At 38.7% G+C, this 27,136-nt stretch overlaps 2 protein-coding genes across 2 annotated transcripts in view; both read left to right on the forward strand.

Annotated features, from left to right (window-relative positions):
* Positions 1-20,366, forward strand: part of LOC149602625 (carbonic anhydrase-related protein 10-like) — a 93,111-nt gene extending 72,745 nt beyond the window's left edge. The window contains exons 5-9 of the mRNA XM_089860836.1: positions 1,759-1,854; positions 18,887-18,953; positions 19,026-19,180; positions 19,246-19,377; positions 19,881-20,366. Of these exons, the coding sequence (XP_089716962.1) occupies positions 1,759-1,854; positions 18,887-18,953; positions 19,026-19,180; positions 19,246-19,377; positions 19,881-19,943 (513 nt within the window). The 3' untranslated portion in view covers positions 19,944-20,366. The remainder of the gene's footprint in view (positions 1-1,758; positions 1,855-18,886; positions 18,954-19,025; positions 19,181-19,245; positions 19,378-19,880) is intronic.
* Positions 20,367-20,545: 179 nt separating this feature from the next.
* Positions 20,546-24,747, forward strand: LOC149602626 (uncharacterized). Its single transcript, XM_089860835.1, has 2 exons — positions 20,546-21,535; positions 22,119-24,747. Exons 1-2 carry the CDS (start codon positions 21,512-21,514, stop codon positions 24,321-24,323), a joined length of 2,229 nt encoding a protein of 742 aa, XP_089716961.1. The 5' UTR covers positions 20,546-21,511; the 3' UTR covers positions 24,324-24,747.
* The last annotated feature ends 2,389 nt before the right edge of the window (positions 24,748-27,136 follow it).

The following is a 27,136-nucleotide window of genomic DNA, read 5'->3' on the forward strand; positions in this document are numbered from 1 at the left end:
TAGCGGTATTTTGCGCCACTACTAGACTGGGTGGAGCCAATTGCCTGTCCTACCATCACCTCTCCTATACCTTTTTTGGTAATTTACGACTTTGGGCTTTATCAGAGTCAATCGTAGTGAGCTTATTGTACAACAAGAACGCCATGGAAACGGCTAACGTAACTCGTGATGGCGAGAATCTTGGTTGCTAAGATACACTCTGTTTTATCTACTGATATGTAACATTTGAGTGGAAGAGTTGGGGGCAAAGTACTTTGGGTGTATGTTATTAGGTTTTTAGTGGCAACATTGTATAGGGCACTTTGGTTTTAAACGATGGTTATACCCTTATAGAGAGTATCCTAGAAACGACTCTATTTGTTTTTCTACAGATTTGCGGTTAGTTTTATTATAGATAATCCGGTTTTTTCTACATTTTTAATGAAAACAACAGACGGTTTCCCTGAATAAAATATAACGTTCTTGCGTTACTGTCGATTTTGTTGCACAAACAACATACAGCATCCATTAATTTTAAATTACGTCCGTCTTCATATATTCAAATATTTATTTTTAACGCTTTACTAACACTTACGAAGAGTGATTGGTATGCTTAACGTTTCTTATTTATTTAATTGAAGTTCGTGTATTTGGTGCATGTGCTACAAGCCTTCATTCACGCCGAAATAAACTTAGGAAAGAAGAAAATCGATTCTAAAAATTTCACCCCAAAACCTTTCAAAGCCAAATTTCATTGGATACATCCTGCAATTCAATAGCATACCCAAAGTCGATGGTACGATCGCTTAAATTGAAGGGTTGTTTAGACGAGGTACATTTTGCAGTCGAGGGATTCCCATTAGAGTTATCGTCATCTCTTCTCTCACTCGCTCTCTTGAAGGAGCAACAATTTCTTTTATTTATTTTTTTTCTGGGGGGTTATGTGGAAAGAGCCGATACGATGGATCCCTTTTTTTCGTAGCTCCTTGAGATTTTTATCTCGTATCATTGTCGTTGCTGTATACTCGTCGAGTGTATGGAAGTGAAGGCGCGAGGATCTATGGGAAGAAGTGGAGTTAGCGAGTGGAAGAGCTTGGATAAGAAGCGAGAAGGGATGAGGGAGAAGTTATAAGAGGGTTGAAGGGAAAATAGCAGCCATCGAAAACCGCTTTGCAGAGTCGCTGAGAGACTCAATCGAAGCATTTCAAGAATTTTTCAAAAGGGTTAGGTATATATCATGAAGATATTATATTATCCCACAAATACTGCAATTGTTACTTTAGTCAAACCCTTCTTAACCTTTAAGGTATCATAAAGTATCTTTGTTGAACTATAGTGTAGACCATAGACAGCTTTGTACTGAAAACCATCACGAAGATCAAATCCTCCCTGAACTGTTATGGTATTGGGACGAATGAATATATTCTTAGTGATACCCCTGGCCTTCTGAAACTATCTCCTCGTCCTCTATCTTCTTTTCCGGCAGGTTTTATATATATATATATAAACATATATAAAAGGGGACACTTAAAAAAAGAAGAGAAAACGAGACAGGAGACGAAATGTTTTCGATTATCGGAGAAAACCTTCTATTGGACTGTCCTTTTTCCGGAGAAGTTCTTAACTTTTCCTTTTAACCCTTCCTCTGGCCTTTTTGCCCTCCATCGAAAGAAGATTGAACCATTTTTTAACAATCCTTTGCTATCTTCCTGTAAAATTTATAAGACGATTTATTCCTCCTTAAGTTGAAACGTTAATTAAATTTCTCTTCTTTAACAGATTCAGATCTATGGATTCAATAACCAACTCTACGAAAGCATGGAGGAATCTTTGGAAAAGACTCAAGGCTTGGTTGGAATTGCCCTGCTTCTTCAGGTCTGTTTCATTTCATTTTACAAAGATATTGAGGGTTTTATTTTGGTGGTATCAAAATTTTATATATGTTCCATAAGTTTGATGACACTACCTATACTTCTTCGACTTACTGAGAGCTAGTTCGATAACTACAAGCCAGAATTTACTACACTCGGTTTTGCAGTCCATCTTCCTATTTAGTCTGTACTAAGCCTTTGACAGTGCTTCACCAGGCGTCGCTTTATGAGCATCTACGACGTTTCACCTACGTCACTTCATGACAAGCTCTCAGTAACCAGTGAAAACATACGGAACATATCTTATGAACCATAACCAAATTAAGGGCGAAAAATACAAATTGTTTTGACAACTAAAGACACCTACCACAAAACACACAAAATTCTTATCTTATCGTGTCAGTTTCTATTCCTAGATGGCAGCTAGTATTAAAATATCACATTTCGTACGGAAAGTTTCCTTCATTTAATCTCTATTTACTGCTCCCTAGCGGCAAACGACATTAAGTGATAAAAAAAGTATATAATAGAAAAAACTGGTGTCTATTATATTAAGCCCCATCTTTTTTACCCAAAGATCTAAAATTGAACAAGGATAAATATTTTCCCAGATATAAAAACTTACTTTTTTAAGAGCTAAGGGGATTTTAGAAAGAAGAAAAGAGAAAAAAAGACGTTGTGTGGTAAGGGCTTTTAAGAGCTGCCTGCCTAGTTGGTGACACAAGTCGTTATTCCCCTGTAGTTGTAGGTTCCCCCATAGGGAAAACCTCACACAACTTTACCCGGAACGAATTTCGCTGTCAACTTAGATTATATTTCTCAAAACCAAGGAAGGGTCGACGTCCCTGGTGCTAAAGTGATCTCGGTGGCGCGTTAAGCCTAGTTTCTTACACCAATCATGACTTAGTGTCCCAATGCTATTATATTAGAGAAATTAATTAAGAAGCCATACAAAAATATTTGTTCAAGTTTATTTTGAACGTTTCGATTCGGAGAATATAAGTTTTTATATAAGACTCTTTCAATTAGTTACTCCAAGGTGATGAAATGAGTCTAGCATCGCGTGGCAAGTCGTCGTTTAAGATGAGTTCTAACAGTTACGCCCTCCGGAGAAGGGTGAATAAAAATAGAATGATAGTAAAGGTGTGTTATAGATATATATATAAAAGATGGATTCTACTAGAATTGCCAGTTAAACTTTTCAGTTATCGCTTTTGGTTCGTCCAATATTGGAAAGGCTTTTAACTTTCTTTTTCTTTGGAGTAACAATGGAGAATGTCGTGTTAGCTTTCATACACAGGATAGTTCTTGAAGGATATTTTCTTTAACTACTCATTTGGAGTTATGAGAATGGAATATATTAGTTACTGTCTAAGAAATGCGACTGAAAGGATGAAGATATAGGTATATCTCTTCAGTCAAACCATCAGTACAAATTGCACTCTGAGACGTTATCTAATAGTTTTAAGACCATGGCAGTTCTTTCTTTATACTGAACAACCTTTAAATCAATCCGAACTCGATTACGCAATCTATAGGAGCTCCCCCCAAAAGGAGCCATTATCAGGTTGGACCCAGGACACAAGCTATAGGAGAAGTGTGGCGGAAAAACTCTTCAACTCTAGAGCCAGTCTAGAGAGAAAAGTCAATATATCCGAAACTTATCTTTTCCTCTAACGTTTATAGGAGAGGGTGCCCTACAGCCTACAGGGATGATTGGGTTGGTACTTTTTGAAAGTACGCCTGGCCACACCCAAGCGGCTTGCGAAAGAACTAAATATTATAAAAGCAAGCGCGTAAATTGTGTACTTTAAGTGTCGAAGGGACTTATGGGCGGGTTTGTCTTTCTCTGCGATATCCTCTTTTTAAAAAAGAAAAAAAAACCCGTTATAATACAGTTGACAGCTCCTTTCCACTAAAATCACTCGAGGCGTATTATTACCCACTTCCCGCCAAAGCCATGCTTATATATAGTTTCTGCAAAGATATTTTAACTCAAATTTTAATTCACGATGCTATTTGTTGCTGTATTAATTAAGGCCTGAAACGATTTTAATACAAAGACTTCAATCCTCCTTTTAAGTTTGTGGTTTAAGGGAAATATGAGTTACACTATCTTTTACTTACAAAATAGGTCCTGTTTCTTGCAAAATTAAGCCTTCTGAATATGAAAACGGACAGCGTAAAACGAGGGACCCTATCCTGACTTCTATGATGAAGTGGGCTTATTAAAATTCCTCGGCGATGAGCCAACTTCTGGGAAAAGGCTTGACCTGCCCTTTTGCATTGATTAGAAGCGCTACCTAGACAGCCATTAGTTGAAGGAAACACCTAAGAATTTAGCCATCTTATTATAGAATTTAGAAAGGTTTACTTCAGGTGATTTACTTTTAACAGCATCATAGTCGCCAGGCACTTAATTTGACTTTGTTATTTTTAATCCGACCCCCATCCACTCTCTCTGTCTCTCACTAACGTATGAGCGTTGTAACGTTTCTTGCAGGCTACTATGTCGAAGACTTAATTAAATCTTTTATTGATAGCGATATTTAATTTGCTTAAGGTTGAGTTTTTCTATTGCTCCTTGCTTGATAAAAATAGTTTTCGTAAGGTCGCTAGGAGTGTATCACTTTGCTTGTCGTTGGGACTTGTGTATTAACGAAGGGAGGCTCTGTACAGTGAGTTTTATCATGGATAGATTTAATTTTAGAAGTAGGAATGGAGAAAAGAGTGATGTGGGCGCGCGTCAAAGTCCCGGTCCCCCACCACGGGACGGAGGAGTATGAAAGAAGAGGCGGGTCATATCGACAGAGGTAAAAAGGAATTACGTATTTTTCGCCATACCCGTCAGCAACGTCATCAAAACGCAGTTTAAGTGCGACAATAAGATAATTTAAACTTTACGCAACGTGTTGGAGGGAGGGGCTTTAAACTGGGCTATGAGTCGGACTGAAGTAAACACTAACCGTTCTCCATTCCTACTTCTAAAATTAAATCTATCCCTGGTTTTATCAAGAGAAAACAGAAAAAGTTTCTCTTGGTTTTTGAAAAGAAAAGCGGGAAAGTAACGCGTCACGTGATGGTTGTTGAAATTGCGAAGGTTTTACAACAGATAGTGAAGGCGGTACAGTTAACTGTGGAACGATTGTGCCTAAACTAATTTTGAGACTCTTAGAGACTCCCCCGTTTAGGGCATCCCTGATTAAGTAGAATTGTTAGACGAAACAGTTCTTCGTATTGTATTTAATATTTAACATCATGAAGTTAATCAAGTCTTTAATGAACAACAATTAAGGAGGAGGCAAAGTTTATTCTTCCAGTTGTTAATTTGTAATTAAGGTACTTTGGAAAGCGTACATGCAACTTTAATTACGCTCTTTGCGAGTTGTATTAGTGTACCTGGTTAATCTTTCATAGCCTTCTGTTGATATGTTTAGGTGTACCGTAAATTCGGTAAAATTTGAAAGTCTGACTAAACGTGTCTATTACTTAGTAAGAGTAAATACTATAATAACTCTTGTATAATTTAAAAAACATTTTTTTAAAACGTTAATAAATTGATTTCTCTGGATTCTATAAGTTCCCCGCTATTAACAGCCCATAATTAAAGTTTGACAAAACGTTCGACAGCGATTTTGTTTAACAAAGTAATAAAACATAGTCGGTAAAAACAAAATAGAAACCGCAGACAGTCAAGCTTCCCGCTAAGCCTTGGTTATTTTTATCATACCTTAGTTTGCAGCGTTGTCGAAGTTAGAGCGGATGATTATGTTAGGTTAAAACAAGCGATAGTGAAAATAGTCGCTTTAAACTTAAACTGGATGGCTCTTGTTATTTTCCGTATGAAAGAAGTGAGATCCGGACAGGTGTTTTCCTTAGTCGTCTGTAAAAATGGAGTGAACCTTGGATAATGCGCACGTGAGACTTTGTCTAAATAACTCAGGAGAATAACTGGATTTGTTTATGTGCATTATGTATCACTTCTGGAACATTTTTTGCAAACATCTTCCTGGTTATTTACTCCCAGGTTGAGGTTGAAGGTTTTGAATGTAAAAATATGATAGAAACCCGAAAGGGGGTCGAGTTCTTTTTTGTGTGTTTTTATGGATTTTTATCTCGCGAAAGACATTTACGATGATAAAGTATTTTTTTAAATGCATCAAAAGTTAATATAGGGTCTTTGAGAATAAGTGCCAAGAAACGTCCCGTGGAAAGGCCAGCTGCAAATTTTCAGATTCATATTGTAGATATTATTAATGTCGTCAAAAACTATAATTTTCGAGTCATTCGACCGATATCAGCTTAGTTTTTATTTATTTTTCTTTCTATATTTATACTTGACCCAGAAGAAAAGCAAACAAACGGGTCACATCTCTTTAGCCGTGTTGTTAAAATATTCATTGATTAGAAGGAAAGGGGCCTGTCTTGTCCCTCAGCTCGTTGTTTTGTACTTTTTGGAAGGCCGTTTAAAATAGCCCAAAAACCATGAAGTAAAGGTATGTGATACAGTGAACCAATTTATTAAATATAGAGGAATCGGTTGAAATTTATATATTTTTATATGTATATATATTTATAACACGATGAAACTTAATCATTAATTTTATATAAAACGCTTTTAGTTTCATTATGAATGAATGAATGGTTTATTCGCTTTCTTATACAAAGATCCCTTTTATAACAGGGAGGAGCCATTGAAGATGGCTCGCAAGCATGACGTAACATTAAACAATATATATATTTACAAGACTGATATTTGTGAAAGTTATGGTATTTACAATGTTAGCAAACAAGGCACAGCGCGCACGTAGTCTATTAATATTGTTATTATTAAAAAATATAGTTCATGGATGGGACTTTTAAAATTAATTCAACCGCATTTGACCCCAGAGGTTCAGTAGAGTTTTGGTGGTGTTTATTTGGGTCCCGTTAGTAAACCCAAGTAGTGTCGATATGTCCGCCAAGTCAGTAGTAATGTATTACAGGGAAGCATCCCACCAGGGTGAAACTTTAACGTTAGTTTTCCATAGAACGCCTGTAGAAATGTTTTACCCGCAATAGGCCGGTGTTTGCAAAGAAGCATCCTACCAGGCTGAAACTTTTACATTAGTTTCCCGTGGTGGAACCCTTTACCTCAGCAAAAATTTTCGCTCCCATTGTCAAAGAAAAGGGGGTAGGCAACGCAATATTTACTCTTCCCGCCGTTTATGTAAAATAATTCGTATTTGACAAGTGAAGCATTTTGAATGAATGAGAATTTTGCATGTATATAAGCTTGGTTGGAACTTATTCTCTATGGAGGAGTTTCCTGCTTGGAACCGAACTAGAATAGACAGCCCATAGGCGCCACATAGTGAAATCTGAACTCTATCGAAGCAAAGCCTCTATGGAATGTAAGGCACATAGGGCCAAGAATAAGGGGTATAATATTGTTTTGTACATCGGATGGTTGAGACTACGGTGTCTGCCCTTGATAGACCAACTTTACGCCTTTAATATATGTAACTAAAATGACTTCTATTTTAAGTATTAATACAAAGTACTCGAAGCGGCCCACGGGTGCTAGAGTATAAACTTTAAATACTAGTTAAGCCTTTAAAATCACGTATCGTGATTTGTGAATACGGTTTGTCGTTGAAATGAACGTTTATTTTAATACATGGATTTAGAACTGACCAAATTTGCTTATCAAATGCGCTTATCTTCTCGAATTAAATCGAAACTGTTTCATTATGCAACCACCTAATCTACAAAGTCTTGTTATAAGGTAAGAGGAGATTTCCTTGGCTCTATCAATCGCGAGACGTTCTTTGAGCTGACTCCCCTGTCATATAGACCTCTGGCGTCAGCTTCCGTGGACCAACGAAGGACCACGGTTTAGCCGCAATGGTTCCGTATATGTTTCTATATGTTTCTGCGCACTCCAATAGGAACCTCTCAAGATTTACAACACTCGAAAATTGCGATAGAATGGAACAAGTTCCGCGTTCCCATTGTCTTTTATAACTGAGAAGTGGGGACTTTAAAATCTCCTCGCTCTTACGACAAAACTGCCTTGGGGCAAAATTGCCAACTGTTTTAAAACAAATTTCCTCAAGGCCCTTATTAAAAATTAGGCTTAGCACTCGAAAATGTTTCCCCCGCTACCCATTGTTCAACCAAGCGTACACAAACCAATACGAAACACCTGTTTGAATCATTATTTTTTTCTCCCTCATTCCCGATGGAACCGTGTGGGCGATTTTCGAAATTCAAAAAATAAGCGGAGCGGTATCGATTGGAAATAGAATAATTTTATTGAAGTTTCGTTTCTGTTCGTCTCCGCCTTTGACAAGGTCACTACTAATCTTCAGTTGAAAGTTACGATGAGTTACCGCTAGAACGCTCCATTGATGTCCTACTGTTCATTGATTCTATTGTTATTATAGACAGAATCAATTAAAGTTGAGAGAGTTTAGTTTGTGTGTAATACATTTAGAAAAGATAGCGTTACTAGCATTTTCGCAAAGGCAAAGATGTACTAGCTCGGTTTTTGAAGTAAAATGGACGATGAGCCGTGACAGTTGTTCTAAGGTTTGATTCAATGACCGAATCAATTAAACGATATAGGTTGGGGGTCCTTTAGGTCTATTCGATTAATTCGGCGCGAATGAGAACGGGGCTTCCCAACACGCGGCGGGTTTTTGGCGGGAAACAATCGGCGTATCGACCAATCATCGATTGGGGTGTCTTTTGTATTCGAAACCCCTTTCTTTTTTACCCCCTTCTCCGCGTGCCTTCTACCGCACTTTTTGGCGCCCTTTTTCTCTTCTTCTTAGGCAAGAGGGTATGCGGGCGTTTCTTGTCAAATGGCTACCCCCTATTCGTCCCCATTGAGTTAGGCCTGTCACACGCCAGATGTCAGCTAGATCCCCCTTTCCCTACACTTATAGCCCATGTATAGCGTTTCTGGCTCGCGCCTCTTTCTCTTCTTACTTCAAAACCCAAGACCAATAATATTACGTAGTGACATTCCAGTTATAATCTAACTTCAAATTAAAACTGCCCCGTCGAGTTAATGTAAACACGCCATAGTCCTTATCAGCTCTCCCTCTCGAACATGAAAGAAATAATTATTGGGGCTGCGCTTTAAAACATATTGCAGCCTATGAAACTTTCATCGGACTGCGTGTGCAAGAAATGTTTTTCACAACCTACGGAGCATTATTAGTCTGTGACCCAGTACTAGCGAGACCTCCTGGCCCCTCAATATTCCCCCTCTTACTATTTCAAACAACTCTTATTGTGTGTATTAAAGTAGACAGCTAAGCCTTCGGACCTCGCTGGCGTTCGTTTCTCTCTTCTCGTCTCTAAGAATGCGGACGTACTCGATGCCGCGTGTCCACCAATAAACAATAGAGCTCGTCTTTAATACGTCAGTCTCGTTCGCATTCGTTATACGGTATCCAGCCACTATCCAACTATAGCTTCTTAGTTATCTACTTATTCCTCTAGCTTGGAGACGATAAGGGATTACCGAACTTGATCTGAAGATAATGATCATTCGAAACCATGGTGTATACTTGATACAAATGTTTAGATTTTCTGGGTAATGAGATACCTTATTTTGGATTTAGTTTGCAAAATATATTTCCTGCTGGAAGGAAGAGTAGCGTTTAATTTCCACTAATTTAAAGTATTGGAGATTTTATGAAAACAGAGGCCATTAAATTAGTTTTATTGTTTGAAATTCGATAATATTTCGAAAATTAGAAATGAAATATGCAATTACACTGGAGTTGTTGTGGTATCGATTGAGCCGGAATCAACTTCAAATTCTTTTTAATTGAACATGTAGGTTAAATGTTTTCCCCACGGCATCCATGCATCAGCTTTCAAGCTAGAGGTTGAGAATTCAGATGAGACTGTGCCATTATGACCCGTTTTACTAGAAATCGCCACTTAGAAACTCCAAGGCAGGCAGGAAGGCACCGAACTCATTCAGTCATTTTATGTAGCTCAGTATAAGTTTGGCTCTGTCGTATATCGCCAGGTGTTTCGAATGTCGTCTCATTCCGACTGGCAATTATAATAATATCTTGGTGTTAGTGTCCCCTAGCTGTAGGTCTGGCCTACTAAAGCGTATTCCTGTATACATATCAGCCATTGGTACTTTCCCCTTAGCCTTGTAATGGCTGGTCATTTTAGTTCGCGTCGTTCGTTGTATGAATTTGCGACTTGGGGGTTTCCCCTACACCGTTCAATGCCACGAAAAGGGAGTTTGTATCCGAAGATATTTAGCGTCCTTGCCAGTTTATGGTCCTATTTATGTAACTACGTACATTTCGATTTTTAGACTGATAGTGTACGTACCTTCAGGTTTAATAGGGGGTTTACATAAATTAACGTTGTTCAAAATTAGCACCCATTGATTTTGGTGACGAGATCAACAATGTGTAATTGACGGAATTTTTCATATACCATTAAAAGGGATAGTAAAGTGTATAAATTCTTCATGAAATTTTAGATTGAAATATTTCTTTTTTAACAGTAAGGCTTCGATGTATCGTGTAGTGTTTTTGAGAGGTATTCTTTTTCCACATTTTGAAGAACATGACTCATTTATGAAGTCATTTGGCAGTCAAATTGCCTATTTTTTCTTTCATTTCGAAACATTAAGATGTTCAAATTAAATTTGAATAAAAGCACCAAAAGATTATGACAGGCCCTTAAATAATTAACACATGAACTTTGTGATCTCTTTGATGGAACTGACACTATCTTGAACGCAAATCGGTACCACTCAATCATAGCTATCAGTACCTTCATTTAACTATAAACACATACATATAAGCACTAGATAACATGAATAATTACTCTTTTCTTACATTTATTCTAAAGCGAAAGCGTCACGCTACCCATAATTCAATGTTTGCTTGCAGAAGCTTGAAATCTTGAAAGGATACTTAAAAATATGGATAAGCTACTTTTGTTATATCGGAAATGGAAATTATAAAAAACTAGGTAATAATGTCATTAACGTGTCACCTTCTTGTGAAAAGGATCTGTTGATTGACAAAACGACATCATAACTGTGTCGTTTTTTCCACGCACAATCAAAAATGATTTAATTAGCAATATATGTTTCATAATTGGGAAAAATTTATTCAGTTCAAAATTTGTGTACTACTATCACTTTTATCCTCGGTTGGTCCTTTTCCTAGAGTTTGTTGACGTAGACGACGCCATAACTAGAGTCGATGAGTGTGTGGAATAACAATTGACTTAAAGGTTGTGGAAGTAGATTCCGAGTGGCGAGAGGGTTCCGGTCAGCGGGGAAGTTCGGAGGGGAGGGGGGGGGGAGTATACGAAGCGTTAATTACTATTCCGTGGTCGTTGTATGATAAGCGCTCCTCACGCGTCTACGTGATTCTATTAGGCCGAATGAAAAATTGCTAGGGAATTGGTTGGACACTGCCCACCGCGTGCGCCTACACTTTCTCTCGCTTAATTGCTAGTTTGCTCTCGTTTATTTACCAAAAGCGATTTAAAATTGTCTTCGTTTGACATACGCTGAAGGAAATAGCAAACCGGAGCCCAATTCCTCGGAGAACTAAAGCCATCACGTGATTAAACGACGTCCAAGCTAATGTTTGCACTCTTAACGTTGGCGTGACATCGAAGAAATGTTTAGACCAATTACACGATCGTGAGAACACTTCTTTATGTTTTGGCGCCCAAGTCAGTTTGAGGCGAACATCAAAGAATAACCTATATAAAACTTAATTGGAGTCCTCTAATCTGTTTAGCGTTTCCGCGAAGAGCTCTTTAGTTGGCGCTCAATTCAACAACGGTATTAAGTAGTTCTGGGATATTTTAAGTCGCAAACCTTGTTAACCTTTCAATCTAAGGCTAAGAGTAATTTGTCTCTAAACAAGTTTTAAAAGTGTTACCATGTAAAATTCTTTTAACAAGTATATAAATATATATACGATATATAAACAAAATTGGCCAAGTCAATTGGTCCCCCTGGCGAGTAGACCCAATCCTTAATTCAGAAGGTTCTAGGGGCCCTTGATAGCGTATAGTACCGTTTATTTCAATAATAATGCTGAAACGTTAAGGGTGGAAAGATGTTGATGGGTTAGAGTTGGGGGTTCTATCTGTTCCCTCGGTGGGAGATTTCCCATCCACGTCCCTGACTGTGCTCTGGCTATTGGACATTTTGGTATCCCCTTCTGGATAACTTCCTTTTCCTCGGGAGCGCATTTATATCAATAAGGGCCTCCCCTGCACGTCAACAAAGTTTGAGGGCGCTTTACTCCACTTAAGCCTCGTGTTCCTCGGCTCTGCTTTGGCTCGCTATAGCACACTCTATTTTGGAAGACGTCTCGTGGCAGATTAAAATGGGCTATGCAGTTGGTACTAATAGGCTGAAACACGGATGTTGTTACTTTTATACGAAGTGGCAGTCTTTTAGCATTAAAGTTTGTTTTTGTATACAGGTTATTGATAACTGTTTTCAAATCCCTTTGGCGTAGAGTATGGGACTCAATTACAAAGTGGTCAGACTTGAAAGTCTCACGCTACCTTGAAATACTTTCTACTAATGTTCCTGTCAGTTGTTGCTGATAAAACTTTCCCAAAATTGAGCGTAAACTCTTGATGGAGAACCAAGTCTCGGTTGTCCATCGTGTACTCGCTTTAACGGTTTAAAGACCAGAATAAAGCTTGGTCTTCCCGTTTGCCCTAGGTGCACCCGTTTCTCCCTCACTTATAGCCGCACGCTCTTAAAATGTGCAAATTCCAAGCGGATCTGTTTAATTGGCTGCGAAATGAAGCGTTTACCGCCTTGGGGGGAAAGATATCACTGGAAACGGTCTGCTTGCTGTTGCAAACAAGACGACGACGTGAGTTTGTGTCTCGCGTTCTAGGGTAATAGTTTGTTTTTAAAGTTTATACTGTAACGTTAAAAGCGCATTTCAGTTAATGTTAATGGTTACGAGGATCTCTCTTAAAACAAGGTGGTCATTTTTAATTTTATCGCGGTTTATTTTCAGATTTTGTAGACTGTCTTGAAATAGTCTGTTTATGATACGCTTTAGGCTAATCTTGTGTGGTATCACTACGAGTAATAGTCTTTTAAATGTATCACGACGAAACATGTGTTACTAACCATAAAATCCATCCAACAGTAAAGACAAACATCCTTATAACTTAATCCAACTTATGTTTTGCACTATGTACTATAGATTCACCTTCGGTAGACGCGAATAAAGTAACCGTCCGTTAATAAGCTCCCTAACTGTCGACGTATCTTGTCTTTATCCTCTTCCCTTTCACATTTTCCATCCAATTTTAATCAGATCGAGGATGGATTTTCTTCTCCCAGTTTCCTTATCCAGGAAGACGGGGGCGCGCGGGGTTGAGCCCCAATTGGCTGGTCCTTTATATTTCTCCGGCTAATGTAACTAGTAGACCTAAACCCCTGTTCTCCGCAGCGCGTATGAAGAGGATAAGAACCAACCGGAGATGGTGAATGACAAGTCTTATAGGTAGAAAGAAGGATAAAAACGTAGACTATTAAGAGTTTCATCAGAGACTTTACACCATCCCTTGATCCTTGATTGAGACCTCTGTTCTTTAGTCCTTTATATGGTATTTTGCATTTTGGCCTTTCTTAACCTCGACAATCCTTTTGTAGACACAATAAAATGTATGTGGACGAAATATTTAAAGCTGTTCTGCATGTGCTTTCATTCTTGGGTCAATGGAAGTTCAGGGATTTAACTGTCAACGAGGCAAGTTCCTAAAATGACGCGTTTCCGTTGACAACTGTATCACGGGGATAATACGTGGCATTGTGTTTTCATTTGAGGGTGGAATAGTTTTTTTTTTGGTTTCAGGTGATGTTTTAATTGTCTTTGGTGTAGATGGGACTCAGCTGAGAGTGGGAACTGGGCGTTCGCCCCCTGAGGGCCCACGGGAAGTCGGGAAGAGTAAAATTGAAAAGACACCAAGCGTGCATTGGTGATGGTCTGGTGTGTGGTTCGGATATTACCGGTGGTCTATCATTCTACAACCCACGGTTTTTTTCCCTGTTCTCTATCGGTATCTCCCAGGTTCCCCGAGGGCCTGGAGAAGAAAATCGTCACGGAGCGAGTTTCTTATCAGTTTGTGTAACTCAATTCTATTCTATATATATAATGTATAGATGTATATATATATAAAGGGACGGGCAACATGAAGGTATAAGATATGGGCCCGAGGTATAAATGTCGAGTTTAAAATTTTCGATATCATCGAAGTCTGAGGCGAAAATATTTCAATGTGGTTGGGTACTTGTTAGCCTAAAATGCTGAAGTGTCACGATGAAAGAAGGAATTTCGTGGAGTGTGTTGTATTGCGACATTTTTTAAGTGTGATTGATAACGGGCACGGATACGTGACTACTTGAAACCCACCGTTAAAATTAGTATTGATGCATTCAATTAGTGGTCAAATCCCTTAAGATTTGGGTGAATGTATCCAGTCCATTGGTGTTAATTTTAGGTTTGTTTATACCTCAAGTATCCAATGCTCTTTCAATTTCTCTGATGATTTTGATACGTGTTTTTCAACGCGGCTCTTGTTTTCGTTGCTAATCGAGTCATCAAAAACTCGCGGGGTCCATTGTTTTCGTAAGGAACTGACTGACTGACCACTCCGAGGGGGTTTTTCCCGTCACTTCCTGGTCTCTGGTAGAACAAACCCCCAAAGAGCTTTTTAATTAACTTTAGCTTAAGGGAAGTCCACGGAGTAACACGGGTTGAATGAGGAATTAATGGATAACCGAGATGAAAACGCGCTGATTAGTTTGTTCAAACAAATGGCAAACAATCATGTTCTCCTTCGCCTTTAGAGTACAGTTCTCCCCCTTTTCGATAGCCTAAATGGGGGAGCGACCACTCCAGATGTTTGCTCTTTAACTTAACGGTCAGCGTCGTTTGGTTATAGGCCTAGTATAGAAACTAATTTGTCCTCGCAATTCATCCGTCTTTTCTGATTTGAATAATCTAAAATGGAAGCAAATACGTGAAAACGTAATCCCTTCGTCAATTGCTTATAATCCGCGCTTGCAGTTGCGAGAATTGAGTTTGAAGTAGTACTCGTAACAATATATAATAGGTTTACTTAATGTTTTACCCTCCCTTGATATAAGTAAGCGAGTACAAGACGAACCTAATAGGAGTCTTCGTTCGAGATGGGGTCGCGTTTCTCCGCCAAGTACCGGTAGATAATTAAACCAATCTTAATTCCACCGAAAACAATTCTTGAAGAGAGTTCCGATGGCGAAGTAAAGAAATGCAAAAATAAAAAAAAATACAAGTTAATACAAACAGAACTGAGAGGGAAGTGCGTTGCTTGCACGCGGGAAGTAAGGTGTACCGAAAGACTTAGATTGGGTATAGTCGTCCCGGTTTTAAGCCCGGGCAACTTCAATGTCCGAAAATAAACTGAAGTTATAGAGAACTCTTTGAGAGTGTTATAACCCGTAGTCGCGTTAACTAGAATGTGATGTAAGGGCTACCCTTGTTTTCTACAACTTTCGATTTAATGGACTTTCGTTTATAGGAATTGGGTTTTAGGAGAAAAAGGGGTTTGGTTCGGTTCGGCTGGAGAAAGGAGAGGGATAAGAGGGTGGTTCGTTGAAGATCGAGGAAGTGGTAATTAGCAATGGAAGGTTTTCCAGCCTGATTAGTTTACCGAGAAGGCTCGGAATTTAATTAGGCTAGAGGCTATGCCAAGGAGATGTTTTTGAATGAGTTTTAGGATCGAGAGAGAGAGAGAGAAAGAGAGAAGGCGAGGAAGCCCGACCGGGTTTGGATAGAGATTGGGTCCCCGGTTTTAGAATAACGATGGCGAAAAAATGTTTCGCCAAAAAGAGGAAGTTAGAAGAAAGGATTTCACAAACGGAATAAATTAAGACTTTCGAGAGCGGGGGGAGGGTGACATTGGTAGCCAGTGAATTTACTTTGCTTGTGTTCGTTTCTTCCATTCTCCAGTTAAAGGAGTAGTCTCGGATTAATTTAAATTACTTTAATTTAAAGTTGTTAGGAAATGATACGTAGTTTGAAGCGTATTATTTTGAGTATTTGTGGCAGGAAAGGTGACAGGCTGAGGAATGCGCGAGATACTTTGCCTTTAACTTTGGGATGGGTGAGAATAGGTTTTCAGGATTTCTATGTTTAGGCACGATTTTGTCGTTTAAATATACTGCGGATTAGGTCTCGAGTGGTTAAAAAGAGGGTTTGTGGGTGAATGGTGTTGGATTCGCTCGAAGATGAGGGAAACCTCCTTGCTGGTGGTGGTTTTAATTCTAGCCTGAAGGGCAAAGAAGCGTTTTTTTTTACTCCCTCGTGGAACTGAAAGATAGGACTGAATTAAATTTGCTAATTAAATCGCGGTTTGTACGCTATTCCTTTTGTTAAATGTGTTCCCTGAAAAACCTATACTGTAAGCAATATTTGAAGTTTTACTTGGAGTCACTCATTTGAAGTGAAAAGAATAATTTTAATCTTGAAATGTCGCGTTAGTTAAGTAAGGTTGATGTCAAAATATGATAATTAGATGATGCACCCTAAATTTGTGTCTCTCTTGAAGTTCGAGTCTTTGAAACGGTACCTTAATTTTGATCTTGAAATGTGGCGTTAATTAAGTAAGGTTGGTGTCAATATATGATAATTAGATGATGCACCCTAAATTTGTGTCTCTCTTGAAGTTTGAGTCTTTGAAACGGTACCTTTCTAGAGAAGAAAAGGTTTATGGGTACGATAGTGTAAAATTCTGGATTGTTTTATATATTAAGGCTTTTGGAAAAAAGGTTCGTAATCTTTGGTACACTCCCCTCTCCCTCTCCTTTACCAGGAAGTTTTCGAGGCTTTCGGCCATTTTCTTCTTAAGGTTTGAAATAATAACAAAAGTTTTTCGCCAATGAAAAAGCACGGTGGCGAAAAGAAAACAAAAAGTTTTCCAAGCTCCTATTACCATTTCTAAACGCCAGAGGGAAGCTAAAACGTTTTTTAATGGAGTATTCTCCAGTTTGGGTGGCAAATTTTACCTAGAGCCTTGATCCTTATCGAGCCTTTCTCTGATATTTTTGGAAAATTCTGTCCCAAAGGTTTTTTGGACGAGAAAAATCATTTTATTTCGTAGTATACATCCTTGATGGCCGAAGAACGAAACATAATGAATTTGTACCGTTGAAAAGAGTATTGAATTTATAATTTTGCAAAGGCTTAGCAATTGATTTGCAAGTAACATGTCGCATTTAGAGACATACTCCGAACTAAACCCATTTCTATGGTCATTACGTTGACGTTAAGAGGTCTGAGCGTCGTTCCCTAGTGTCTTCGAGATAACCAAACAGGAAAAGAGATGGAAGGGGTGGAAGACGAAAGGAAGTGGGCAGACAGTGTCCAGTTTGAGACAAGGCCTGCTCGCTATAGCGTGCTTGTGTAGACTATACTGTGGTCAGGGGAGATAGGGCAGTGGGAATACTCTTATAGTTTCCGGTGTCAAGGATGACCATGGAAAAAATCCATGATGTACCCTAGAGTAGACCTAAAAACCCATCAAGAAGCTGCGTAATGGTTTTGTGGCATCTTGTTAGTCTTTGGGTAGACAATAGACTCTGGATGATATGGAAATGAATGGAGATATTGATAATTAGCTTTATCGTTGGTATGACCCACGTGAGAGGGTTTACACTTTCGTATCGTTTTATTATAACTTTGGTTTCGTGTACTGTCGGTTTGGTGTTAGCCTGTTAGGTGTTCAAACTCGTAAAAAAGTCCAAAGGAAAAACGAAAGAAACCGTCTGAGAAATTGGATTGAATAGAGAAAGAAGTATGGGGTTAGCAAGACGCATTGTTGGTTGGTGGCAAGTACAAGACCTACTCTTCTTGATGGAAAAGCGCGGTCAATATAGCGTAGCCCGAGAAGATGAAAAAGAAGTGACTCCATTGGTGGGTGGCAGCGCTCTTGCCAAACTCAAAGCCTAACGCTTTTCCACCCTCGCAGTCTCGCCTTTCTTCAAGCGACTATAGCGTAGCTCTGTCTCTGGGAGATGCCCGCCAAAACAGAAAAGCGCGGAAGCTAATCTTGGATAATTGGCGCCTCAGGCCTCGACTCGCTCTGTACACTGCATGGTCCTTGCCTTTCCTACATGATATTTCCTCCCATTTGTAATTTTTTCTTTGGTCTCTTCCCCTTATGTCCTCGGTTTTTTCGAGGCAATATAGGCTGGCATCGCAGAGTCAAACTCTAAGAGAGATTAGACTCGTAGCACCAAGAGTCAACGATTTCATGGATATTATTTTGTACAAAGTCGAATGTACGTTACCTGCTTGAACGAGCGAGTTCAACGTACGTTCCCATGACATGTGAATTTTATTGGTATTCAGTAAGCAAGAGCGAAATAAGTTCATTTTAAAAACGTAAATCGTCCGGGATGAGAGAAACAAGCTGAAAATTGTTTTTATGTCGATGTGACAATATGATAGTTGGTACGAAATATTTGCAGTAATACTTAGTTTCAATTTCGAAATGGGTTATTTAATGGTGCCAACGCTATAGTTTTCTGATAGATGTAAGGTGAAAAGTATTACATTTTTAGTCTAATTCACGATGTCATTAAGAAAAGGACTTATCTCGGTATTTCAAAACAGATCAGTGTGCTCTAAAGCGCTGAAATGTTTGCTTGCTTAACCTTTAGTTTTCATCTTGGAAATGGAATGAAAGTTGTAAAAATGGGGGAAGTTGTTTGAAAAATTGGGTAAAAACCAGAGTTTTGTTAGTTCAGTCTCTCCGGGGATAATGCTTTACCATGTTAGGATATCGGGTGTTGTTTATCAGTGTGTGAAGATATCACAGTAGTTTTCTGCTGAGTTTCGTTTGTAACTCTGTTCTCTATAAAGAAAAATTGAGGGAGCTAATATCTTGATTGGTTAGATTGAGTTTTATTTTTCGCATCGATTAATATTTGACATTGCGGAACTCTTATTTTTACTTTGCAGCTAGGCGAAGTTCCCAATCCTCAACTTGAAATTCTGACATCTTCGCTGGAGAAGATTACCTACAAGGGTAAGTAAATACGAAATTATACAAGTTGTTGATGGAAATTCACTGGTTTCCCTTTTCTGTTTCTCGGTACAGGCATGCAGTCGGAAGTGAACCTGATTAGCATTCGAGATCTATTGCCGGACACGTCACACTACATCACGTACGAAGGGTCAACCACTATGCCCGGCTGTTACGAAACAGTTACGTGGATTATTGTAAATAAACCCCTGTATATTACGAAACAACAGGTTTGTTAAAGCTTCAAATGTACTATGATTAGTTGTTATTGATGAAATTGTTTTTGGTTTTTTAGCTCTACAGCCTGCGCAAGTTGATGCAAGGTGAACCCACGAACCCTAAAACTAGTTTAGCCGATAATTTCCGTCCCCCGTTACATTTGCATCACAGGCCCGTCCGAACTAACATCGCTCTGACTAGAAACCCCGTAAGTTGGTACTTGTTCTCTTATAGAGCATCTTTAGAAGTAATTGTTAGTTGTAGCTTGAAATGTTAGTTAAGAAAATAATGGGAGTCGCACGGTGTTATTCACCGAAATGAGCCCCATTTTTAAATGGCTTGTATAGTATATTTGTCACACCCCTCTGGGTGAGTGGTTTGTCCATGCGTTGGAGTTAGCGATGACAATGTTTGCCTGTTCCAAGACGAACCATGCAGTCACTGTGGCGACGATCCTGTAGCGTCACTGGTACTCTGGGAGTCCTTAGTCGTGCAGTACTTGCATGGTCAACCTGTGGAAAAAATCGTCGGCAGTTAGGTCTCTGGTGTAACGCGTAGCGAAAGGCCATATTATTGTACTGTTGATGTTACTAATGAAAACTAACACGGAAGTAGGTGGGAGGGACGTATAGTTGCGAGTGGGATCTAACAATTTGATTTGTAATCAAAATTGGAGTCCTTATCGTATGGGTTTGTTTCTTGTCCTTGCAGCCTTGTCCTACAACTGAACGTTCCGTGTTTTATAAAGCTAACATTCACCGTCACCGGCCGTGATCTCGCCAAGCGCGGATTGCGAACTTGACAATTTCGCGAATGTAAACTATGGTGAAAGATTGACATTTGTATATTTGTTCCTTTTTAATTTTCTCCAATGTTGAAACGCGAAACATTCGGATAAATAAATAATAAGATAGACGGTTTAATTTTGTGGTGGAAAAGGTGTACAACGTGCGGTATGGACATAATTACGCGAAGTGAAAGAAGTATTTACGTTATTTTAAAGACGGAAACGAAGCGTATGGTTATCTATCGATATCTATGAATATTTGTGCCGAAAATTTGCTTTTTGTCATATGTAACGAATGACTGGTCTCTGACATAAAGAAATCCCCTGTCCCTGGATATGGGTCGAGGTGATTGGAATTTTGCAATTTTTGCGTATCATTATTGTAATGTCTTATTTGAAATATCGCGAATAAAGATTTTATACAAAAGTAGTGGCAATCGGCTATAGCGGAAGTTAAGGGTACCTCTGGTTATTGTTACATTTGTACGTAAATTGTTTGGTGTATCTTGTTGGGGTGTGCAAGTGGTTTTATTGTATCCGATAGGAGCAAGTTTCTTGTTTAAATTTTTGACAACCATGGAGAAATGTTAGGAAATAAGTGAAAACAGAAGTCCATAACCTCTCCCCCCCCTGGTGAAAAGAAGGTAGCCAACGATCCACAGCGCCAAGTCTGTCGAAAAGAGAGGGGCTTAAGGTTTGGAAGTTTTGGTAGACAAGTATCATGAGACGTAGACATATGAAATGGCAGTTTATTTTACAATATGGCATAGGAAAATGAATAGATTTTAACGTTGGTTTAACTGACTGGTTTAAATATGTACAGGGCAACATTTGGAGGTGAGACGTAAAGGATTAAGGTAAGTGTCTGTCGGAAAGGACGCAGTGTCGTCGTAAGGAAAGATGAACGGTAATATATAAGCATCGTCAATAAATCTAAATCAATCCACATACAGTACCTTCATTTCGTGTCGCGGATAATAACACTTGAGAGTAAAATCTCTACAATTACAAATTTAACTATAGTAACCACGCAAATCGAAAAACCAAGCCCTTTAAAATTAATCACTTTAACAGTTTCATTACTAAAAACAATTAAGAGCAAATACATACTGTATTTAAATACCTTACTACGTAACGTTACCAAATTTACTTTTCGTACGTTTTTAAATGTGCCATAGCGTACAGACTAAATTCGACACACTCCCGCTTACATTCCACCAATAGGAGTTGGGTTAGAATTACTCGAGCGTATCCAACTAAACAATTCCAAGATTCACGCTAAAACCCGGTAAGTATACCAAACGATGAGTGCTTTTCGGGGCTACCAAATTCATTTTCCATTCGCCACCAACAACGCGTACTGCAAAACGTTTACGCTGGTCGTCGAGAGAAATAGACCGCGAGATTATACCTTATGAAAAATGCTTCCCCGCGTATTAACTAATCTTCCTATTAATTAACGTTGCTCCAGACTTTCTTACAATTACGAGATCGAACATCGCTCTTCTTCTCATTCAACAAAGAGAGCCTTAACGGCCAACGTCGTGCGCGTATCATGAAACTTGCCAAAGCTTTATGGGTAAGTACCCTTTTTCTTTACAAACATAACTTCAACGTCCAGCTATAAATTTAAGGATATTTTTATATGGTTAAAAATTACTCTTGCTCATTATATTTTATTTCACTTTCTATTAATATCTTATTTGCTTTTTCTTGCCATTTCTTGATACTTCTTTCACGTTATATCTTTCAAATAATACATTACATTATTTAATTATACAAACTACCCAATTAATTCTAGCGTTAACGGTCCACTTAAATTAACGCCGTCGATGGTGAAGTTAACGTTTTTACCTACATCCCTTACATTTTTGATAAAGCTAGCGCGTACAAAATCCGTTCCGTTCAAGAAACATGCATAAATAAAATTAACATACTCTTATTGTTTATGTTAATTACTTTTGTAAGCTATCTCAAATTATAATAAGAAAGACCTTTTAAAGTATATTTAAATTAGGTTTTTAGTTCATGTACTTTAAAAAACGACTGCTAATTTCTTTCATATTAACATTTCTTTTCTTAAATAACTTTTAAATATAACAGTTTAACATTTTTAAACGGATCTTTTTTTAAAAAAAATTATTTACCTTCCTTTCACGCAGGTTTCTCTAGTGACAGTAATTTTTCTATCGCTACTGAGTGGAATACTTTCCACTGACCCTAACAGCGGCGACGCGGTAACCTCAAGGTCACGCCAGAGACGCGTTCGAGTTAAAAAAGTCAGAATAGATTTAACCCCGGTTACTTCTAGTACCACAACCTCTCTGACACCTGCCATAGATACCGAACAAGTTGCTACGCAACCGCCCAAGAAACGACGAAAAAAGGTCAAGATACCTATTTACAAGTCCAAAACCGTTTTTCGCGTCAAACCCGAAAAGCTACTACCCAATGCTCACAGTTACCCCAAAGAAAATTCAGAAAAGGGTGCCAAATACCACGCCAAGTCTACCGACAAAGTTTTATTGACAAGACAACCTCTGTTAGACTCTGACGAATTAGCTCCCACACCACCTGCTAACTACAAGCACTTGCGTTCGGGCTACAAGGACTCGACCCGTCGGGTCAATTCTCAAACCTACCCTCTCCAGCACACTGAGGCAAAAGGCACTCCATCCGACGGACACTCCGTCTCCATACGTCATCCCCCGGTTGGTGACGCGACACCACCACAGATACCACTACACCACGAAGAGACTATAAAACAAAACAAGCTTAAAGAACAGGAACAAGAACGAACCTCTAAAAAAGCTAAGGAAGATTACGAAAAGGACAAACCATTCTTCCCGGAAACCTACTACAATGGTGGTGACTATTTCTCAAAACCACCTGAAGATAAGCCTAAACCACCCAAACGCAAACTTAAATACGGTGATAGAACCCCCGTGGATATTGTAACTAAACTAGCGAAGTTCCCGAAACAACCTCAACCCCAGCCTTACCACCATGACGTCCCGCAAGCTGAAAATAAACCCTACCACCACGACGTTCCGCAAGCTGAAAATAAACCCTACCATCACGATGTCCTGCAAGCTCGGCATAAATCCTACCATCACGATGTCCCGCAAGCTGAGCATAAACCCTACCACCATGACGTGCCTCGTCAATTACCCGAGTCCCACCCGTCTGACTCCAAGCCTAAATCTCAACGTCTCGAGGACAGTCAAGGTCAAAATGGTTTGGATGTTAGTGTCCCTGATGTTCCACCACTACCCCAATTAAAAAAGGCTGGTAGGGGACCAAGATATCTACAAGATGACGACGACGACGATGATGACGACGACATACCACCTCCACCCCAATCCCGCCCCATTTACCGCATTCAAAGACCTCCTCAGGCTCATTACTCGCCACCACAGCCACATTACTACTCGGCACCCAGACCTCTTCCGCACTACCACCATTCTCACGTTCCTCCACCCCCTGAACCGTACCCGAATGAACCCGAAGGTTCCAAAGAATCTGTAGAGCTACCACCATTGCCGTCTCGTGGTTACTTGTCTTCACCGCCTCGCCACCCACCTTATCATTCGAAGCCACATCATTTCCATCATGTACACGGACCAAAGCCTTACCACCAAATGCATATTCCCCAACCGGTTAACCTTCATGTACCGAAACCCTACATGAGAAACCCGAGTCCATTTTTTGACTCTGGCTCCGAAGAGGACCCGGACTCATCCCCGGAAAGACGTCCACCTTTGCACCGTCTGCCGAACTTACACCAACGGAAACCCTACCAAAAACAACGTCATCGTAAGCCTAAGTCTCATAAAAAACACTATTACCACGGAGCCGATGGACCCGTTTACAAAGCACCGGGCTATTCCAAAGAGGATGACGATGATGAAAACGACAGCGGTTCTGAAAGTAAATCAAAAGAAAAGGATGAATTCGAGTCTTTACAAATTGTCGAGCCGGAAGACCAATTTGAGAAAGATTTTCAAAGGGTTAGATACAATGGAGGCGTTAACTCCGAAAAGGATGGCGAACGGCTAGTCCACGTTCAAGGACCCGTTAAACGGCCCAAAAAAACCAGAGAAGAACCGAAAAATCATGGTCCACTTCGTTTAAGACCCGAATACACAGTTCCCGTCTATTATAGTCGTCCAAGGGTTATCGTAAGGCCTAAACATTATCACTCGCCCAAACATCAATATCAACCCGCTCTTCGACCACCACCAGTTAATTACGCTCCCAAGGAGGTTCGACCCCAACAACCAGTCGACCCAACAGCTTTGGGTTTTTCAAAACCTTTTATGCATTTCATTGGTAAACTGAAACATTTCGAAAGGTTATACGTTTAAAACAATTGGAGGCATCGCCAACTTAACCTTTTAAGTAAGCCAAAGTATATTGACGAGTGTCTGAAGCCTTCAATAAATAAATAGATAAATAAATAAAGACGTTCTCTCTAAAAATATCGGTTCCCGCAAGTGTCAAGCCATAATATAATTAACCTTTTGAACGAACGCTACAATTTTCGATTAGGGCCGTGTTCTCGTATTGAACAATACCGCAAAATGTTGTTATAGTGCTTTGAGAAATTAGCCTCGATATTTTTTTATATCTATATTAATTCATTCTTTTCATCGAGTTACTTATAAAAGCGGTTAAAGTTGATGTTTCGCACGGACGGCTTCTCTAAAACCAAACCAACCGTATCGCGATATAACGCTATTGTATAGCTCATCTATACGCGAAAAAAGGTTCACTTTTTGCCCTCTAATTATTTTGAATCTAGTAAAAATATTAATATAAATATGTTAAGTTTGTATATTTTCCAATAAAACTTTTAAGTTTATTATAAGTGAATATTATACGACTTTCCATTTGTAATCTATAACATTATTCAACTGAATTAACAACATTTATTACTTCCGAAATCAGATAACGACCCTTAAATTAAATAACCAAATACATTAATCTGATACCAATCTAACATTAAAAACACTTGCGAAATTACGGGAAACATTCAATTATTTCCTGTAATCTAATTTCCCTTAACATTTTATTATTTATTTCCTACAACTCCTTTTTCCCCGTTTCTAATATGATTATTATAATACACAAAACAAACTTTGTAAAGAAATTCTTATAAAATTAAAAAGGTTTTGGTTTCAGTTGCGAGGTCAAAGGCTTAGCACCGAGCTGAACTTTAGCCGTTTAGCGATGTCCTACATCCATTTTTTTATATCTTCTTGATACAAATCCCCTTTAACCGATTTATAAGTTACTTTATAAGCGCCGAAAAGGGTGAAGACGCATTAATATTCCTTTTAACATGTTATAAGAAGACTGAAGTCGATTAACCGAAGGTTATCTTCTTCTTGACACCATACAGTGTAACTTTAGACTACTTCCATTTTTCAAAATTAATTCACTTTGAAATTAAGTATATGAAAGAAGGGGCCAAAAGCCTTTTCAGTTTCGCCCGAAAAATCCGCGTAGCGTGACGAAGGAAATCCTTCTTTATTCTCGTTAAATGTTTCCCCTTCACTTTACACGCACTAAAGGCATCTCCTTCTCGTTCTATCGTCTTCTTATTCAACCCTAGCCTTATTATTATTACATTTTATCAAGCCTGGTTGACTACAAGCACGTATACGTCAAAGAATTCGCGTCATGACCATTCAATCATAACAATCCTAACACACGCTAATACCAATTTTATTCAAAGAACTTCCTAATAATTTCTCAGTGAAAGTATAAATCTATTACTTTTCTATCTAGTGCGGATCGCGTTTATTTACCCTAAACAATGTTTGCCTAAATTATTAATTAGTACAATTTACATCCGCCAATTAAGTGACGTCACATTATGTTGCAAAACATTCATCTTGCAGAGAGATCGTTCTTAATAACATTTAACATCGTATTACATTGAGTTTTAACATATTTACGATGCCTTACAAGAGTATTTATATTTTTTACCCATGAAAAAGGGAATTATAACATCCACAGTTTACATAATTACAACAATATTACGCTTTAATTTCTCTTATATTTAAATTCCACAAAACCCAGTAGGACTTAAGCCTAATTTTAAATGAAAAATAGGCGCTTTGTTCATTTTTCTCGCGTCAAACGTGAAGGACTAAGTCCAGAGACACGCCGAGAAATATGGCAACTTCACGCCTTATCCGCTTCTGATTGATTCATATTAAGAGGCAGTATATCAATTATACAAGCATAGCTTTCTCTTAAGCTATACTAGCGGAGAATACAGAATTTATCGGGGGTATCTAAAGGGGCTTCAAACCCATAACCGTTTTCCATAATTTCGGCCATTAAGCTTTCCGCTATCATATTCGATATTGTACGCTTCGAGACACACACACACACACTCTCTCTCTACATGTAGTCTTGTAACTTTGCCTTTAATAGATTTTAATCGCTATGGTATATGTAGCGCTTTCCTTGACAATTAGCGCGTTTTAATAATAATAAAGCCATTGAACGACACACCAGAAAGGACCAGAATTCTAAAGTTATTCCGTCCATTATACCTCCCTCGATCAGGAAAGCGTCGATTTTAAATGGATTATGAACAGGTAACTATGTTAGACCAAACCAAAGTACCATAATTGTTATTTTTTATTAAACTATATACTTTTCGGTGTAGGGGCTAGAGAGCATATCCCTGAATAAATGTACACTTTAAAATTACCTGGGCCAGTTTAAAAATTAAATGCTTCGGGGTCTACTGGCTCTGTGGCCACTTAATTAATTAAAAAACATTCCAAGGTTTCACCATTTTAAGTTGCCCTTGTCCAGTTTTTTATTTAAAAGTGCTTCACCTCTACTGGCCATATGGCCAGTTTAAAAATATTTTCCTTATTTTTCAGCCTGCTACCCGCTCTCTCTCAACATCAACTTCAGTGGAGTGTTGTCAGACCCTTGGTGAGTTAAATTTTTCAAGAACTGATTGAAACTGAACTACTAGCCTTTCTCTCTGCAGTTATTCCGCTCCAAACTTGAAAGATAGCACGACTAAACCATACATGACCCTACAACCTCTCGTCCAAATTTTATAGTTCATTTGTTAAAATTTTCATTTCAAAGTTAAAAAAGGTAACAAACAAATCACCTCATTAGAAATATTTTCCTAAATTTATCA

The sequence above is a fragment of the Phalangium opilio genome, unplaced genomic scaffold (assembly GCF_054372755.1).
Source record: "Phalangium opilio isolate 3A_F unplaced genomic scaffold, DU_Popi_V2 ptg000354l_1, whole genome shotgun sequence".
NCBI classification, from domain to species: Eukaryota; Metazoa; Arthropoda; class Arachnida; order Opiliones; family Phalangiidae; genus Phalangium; species Phalangium opilio.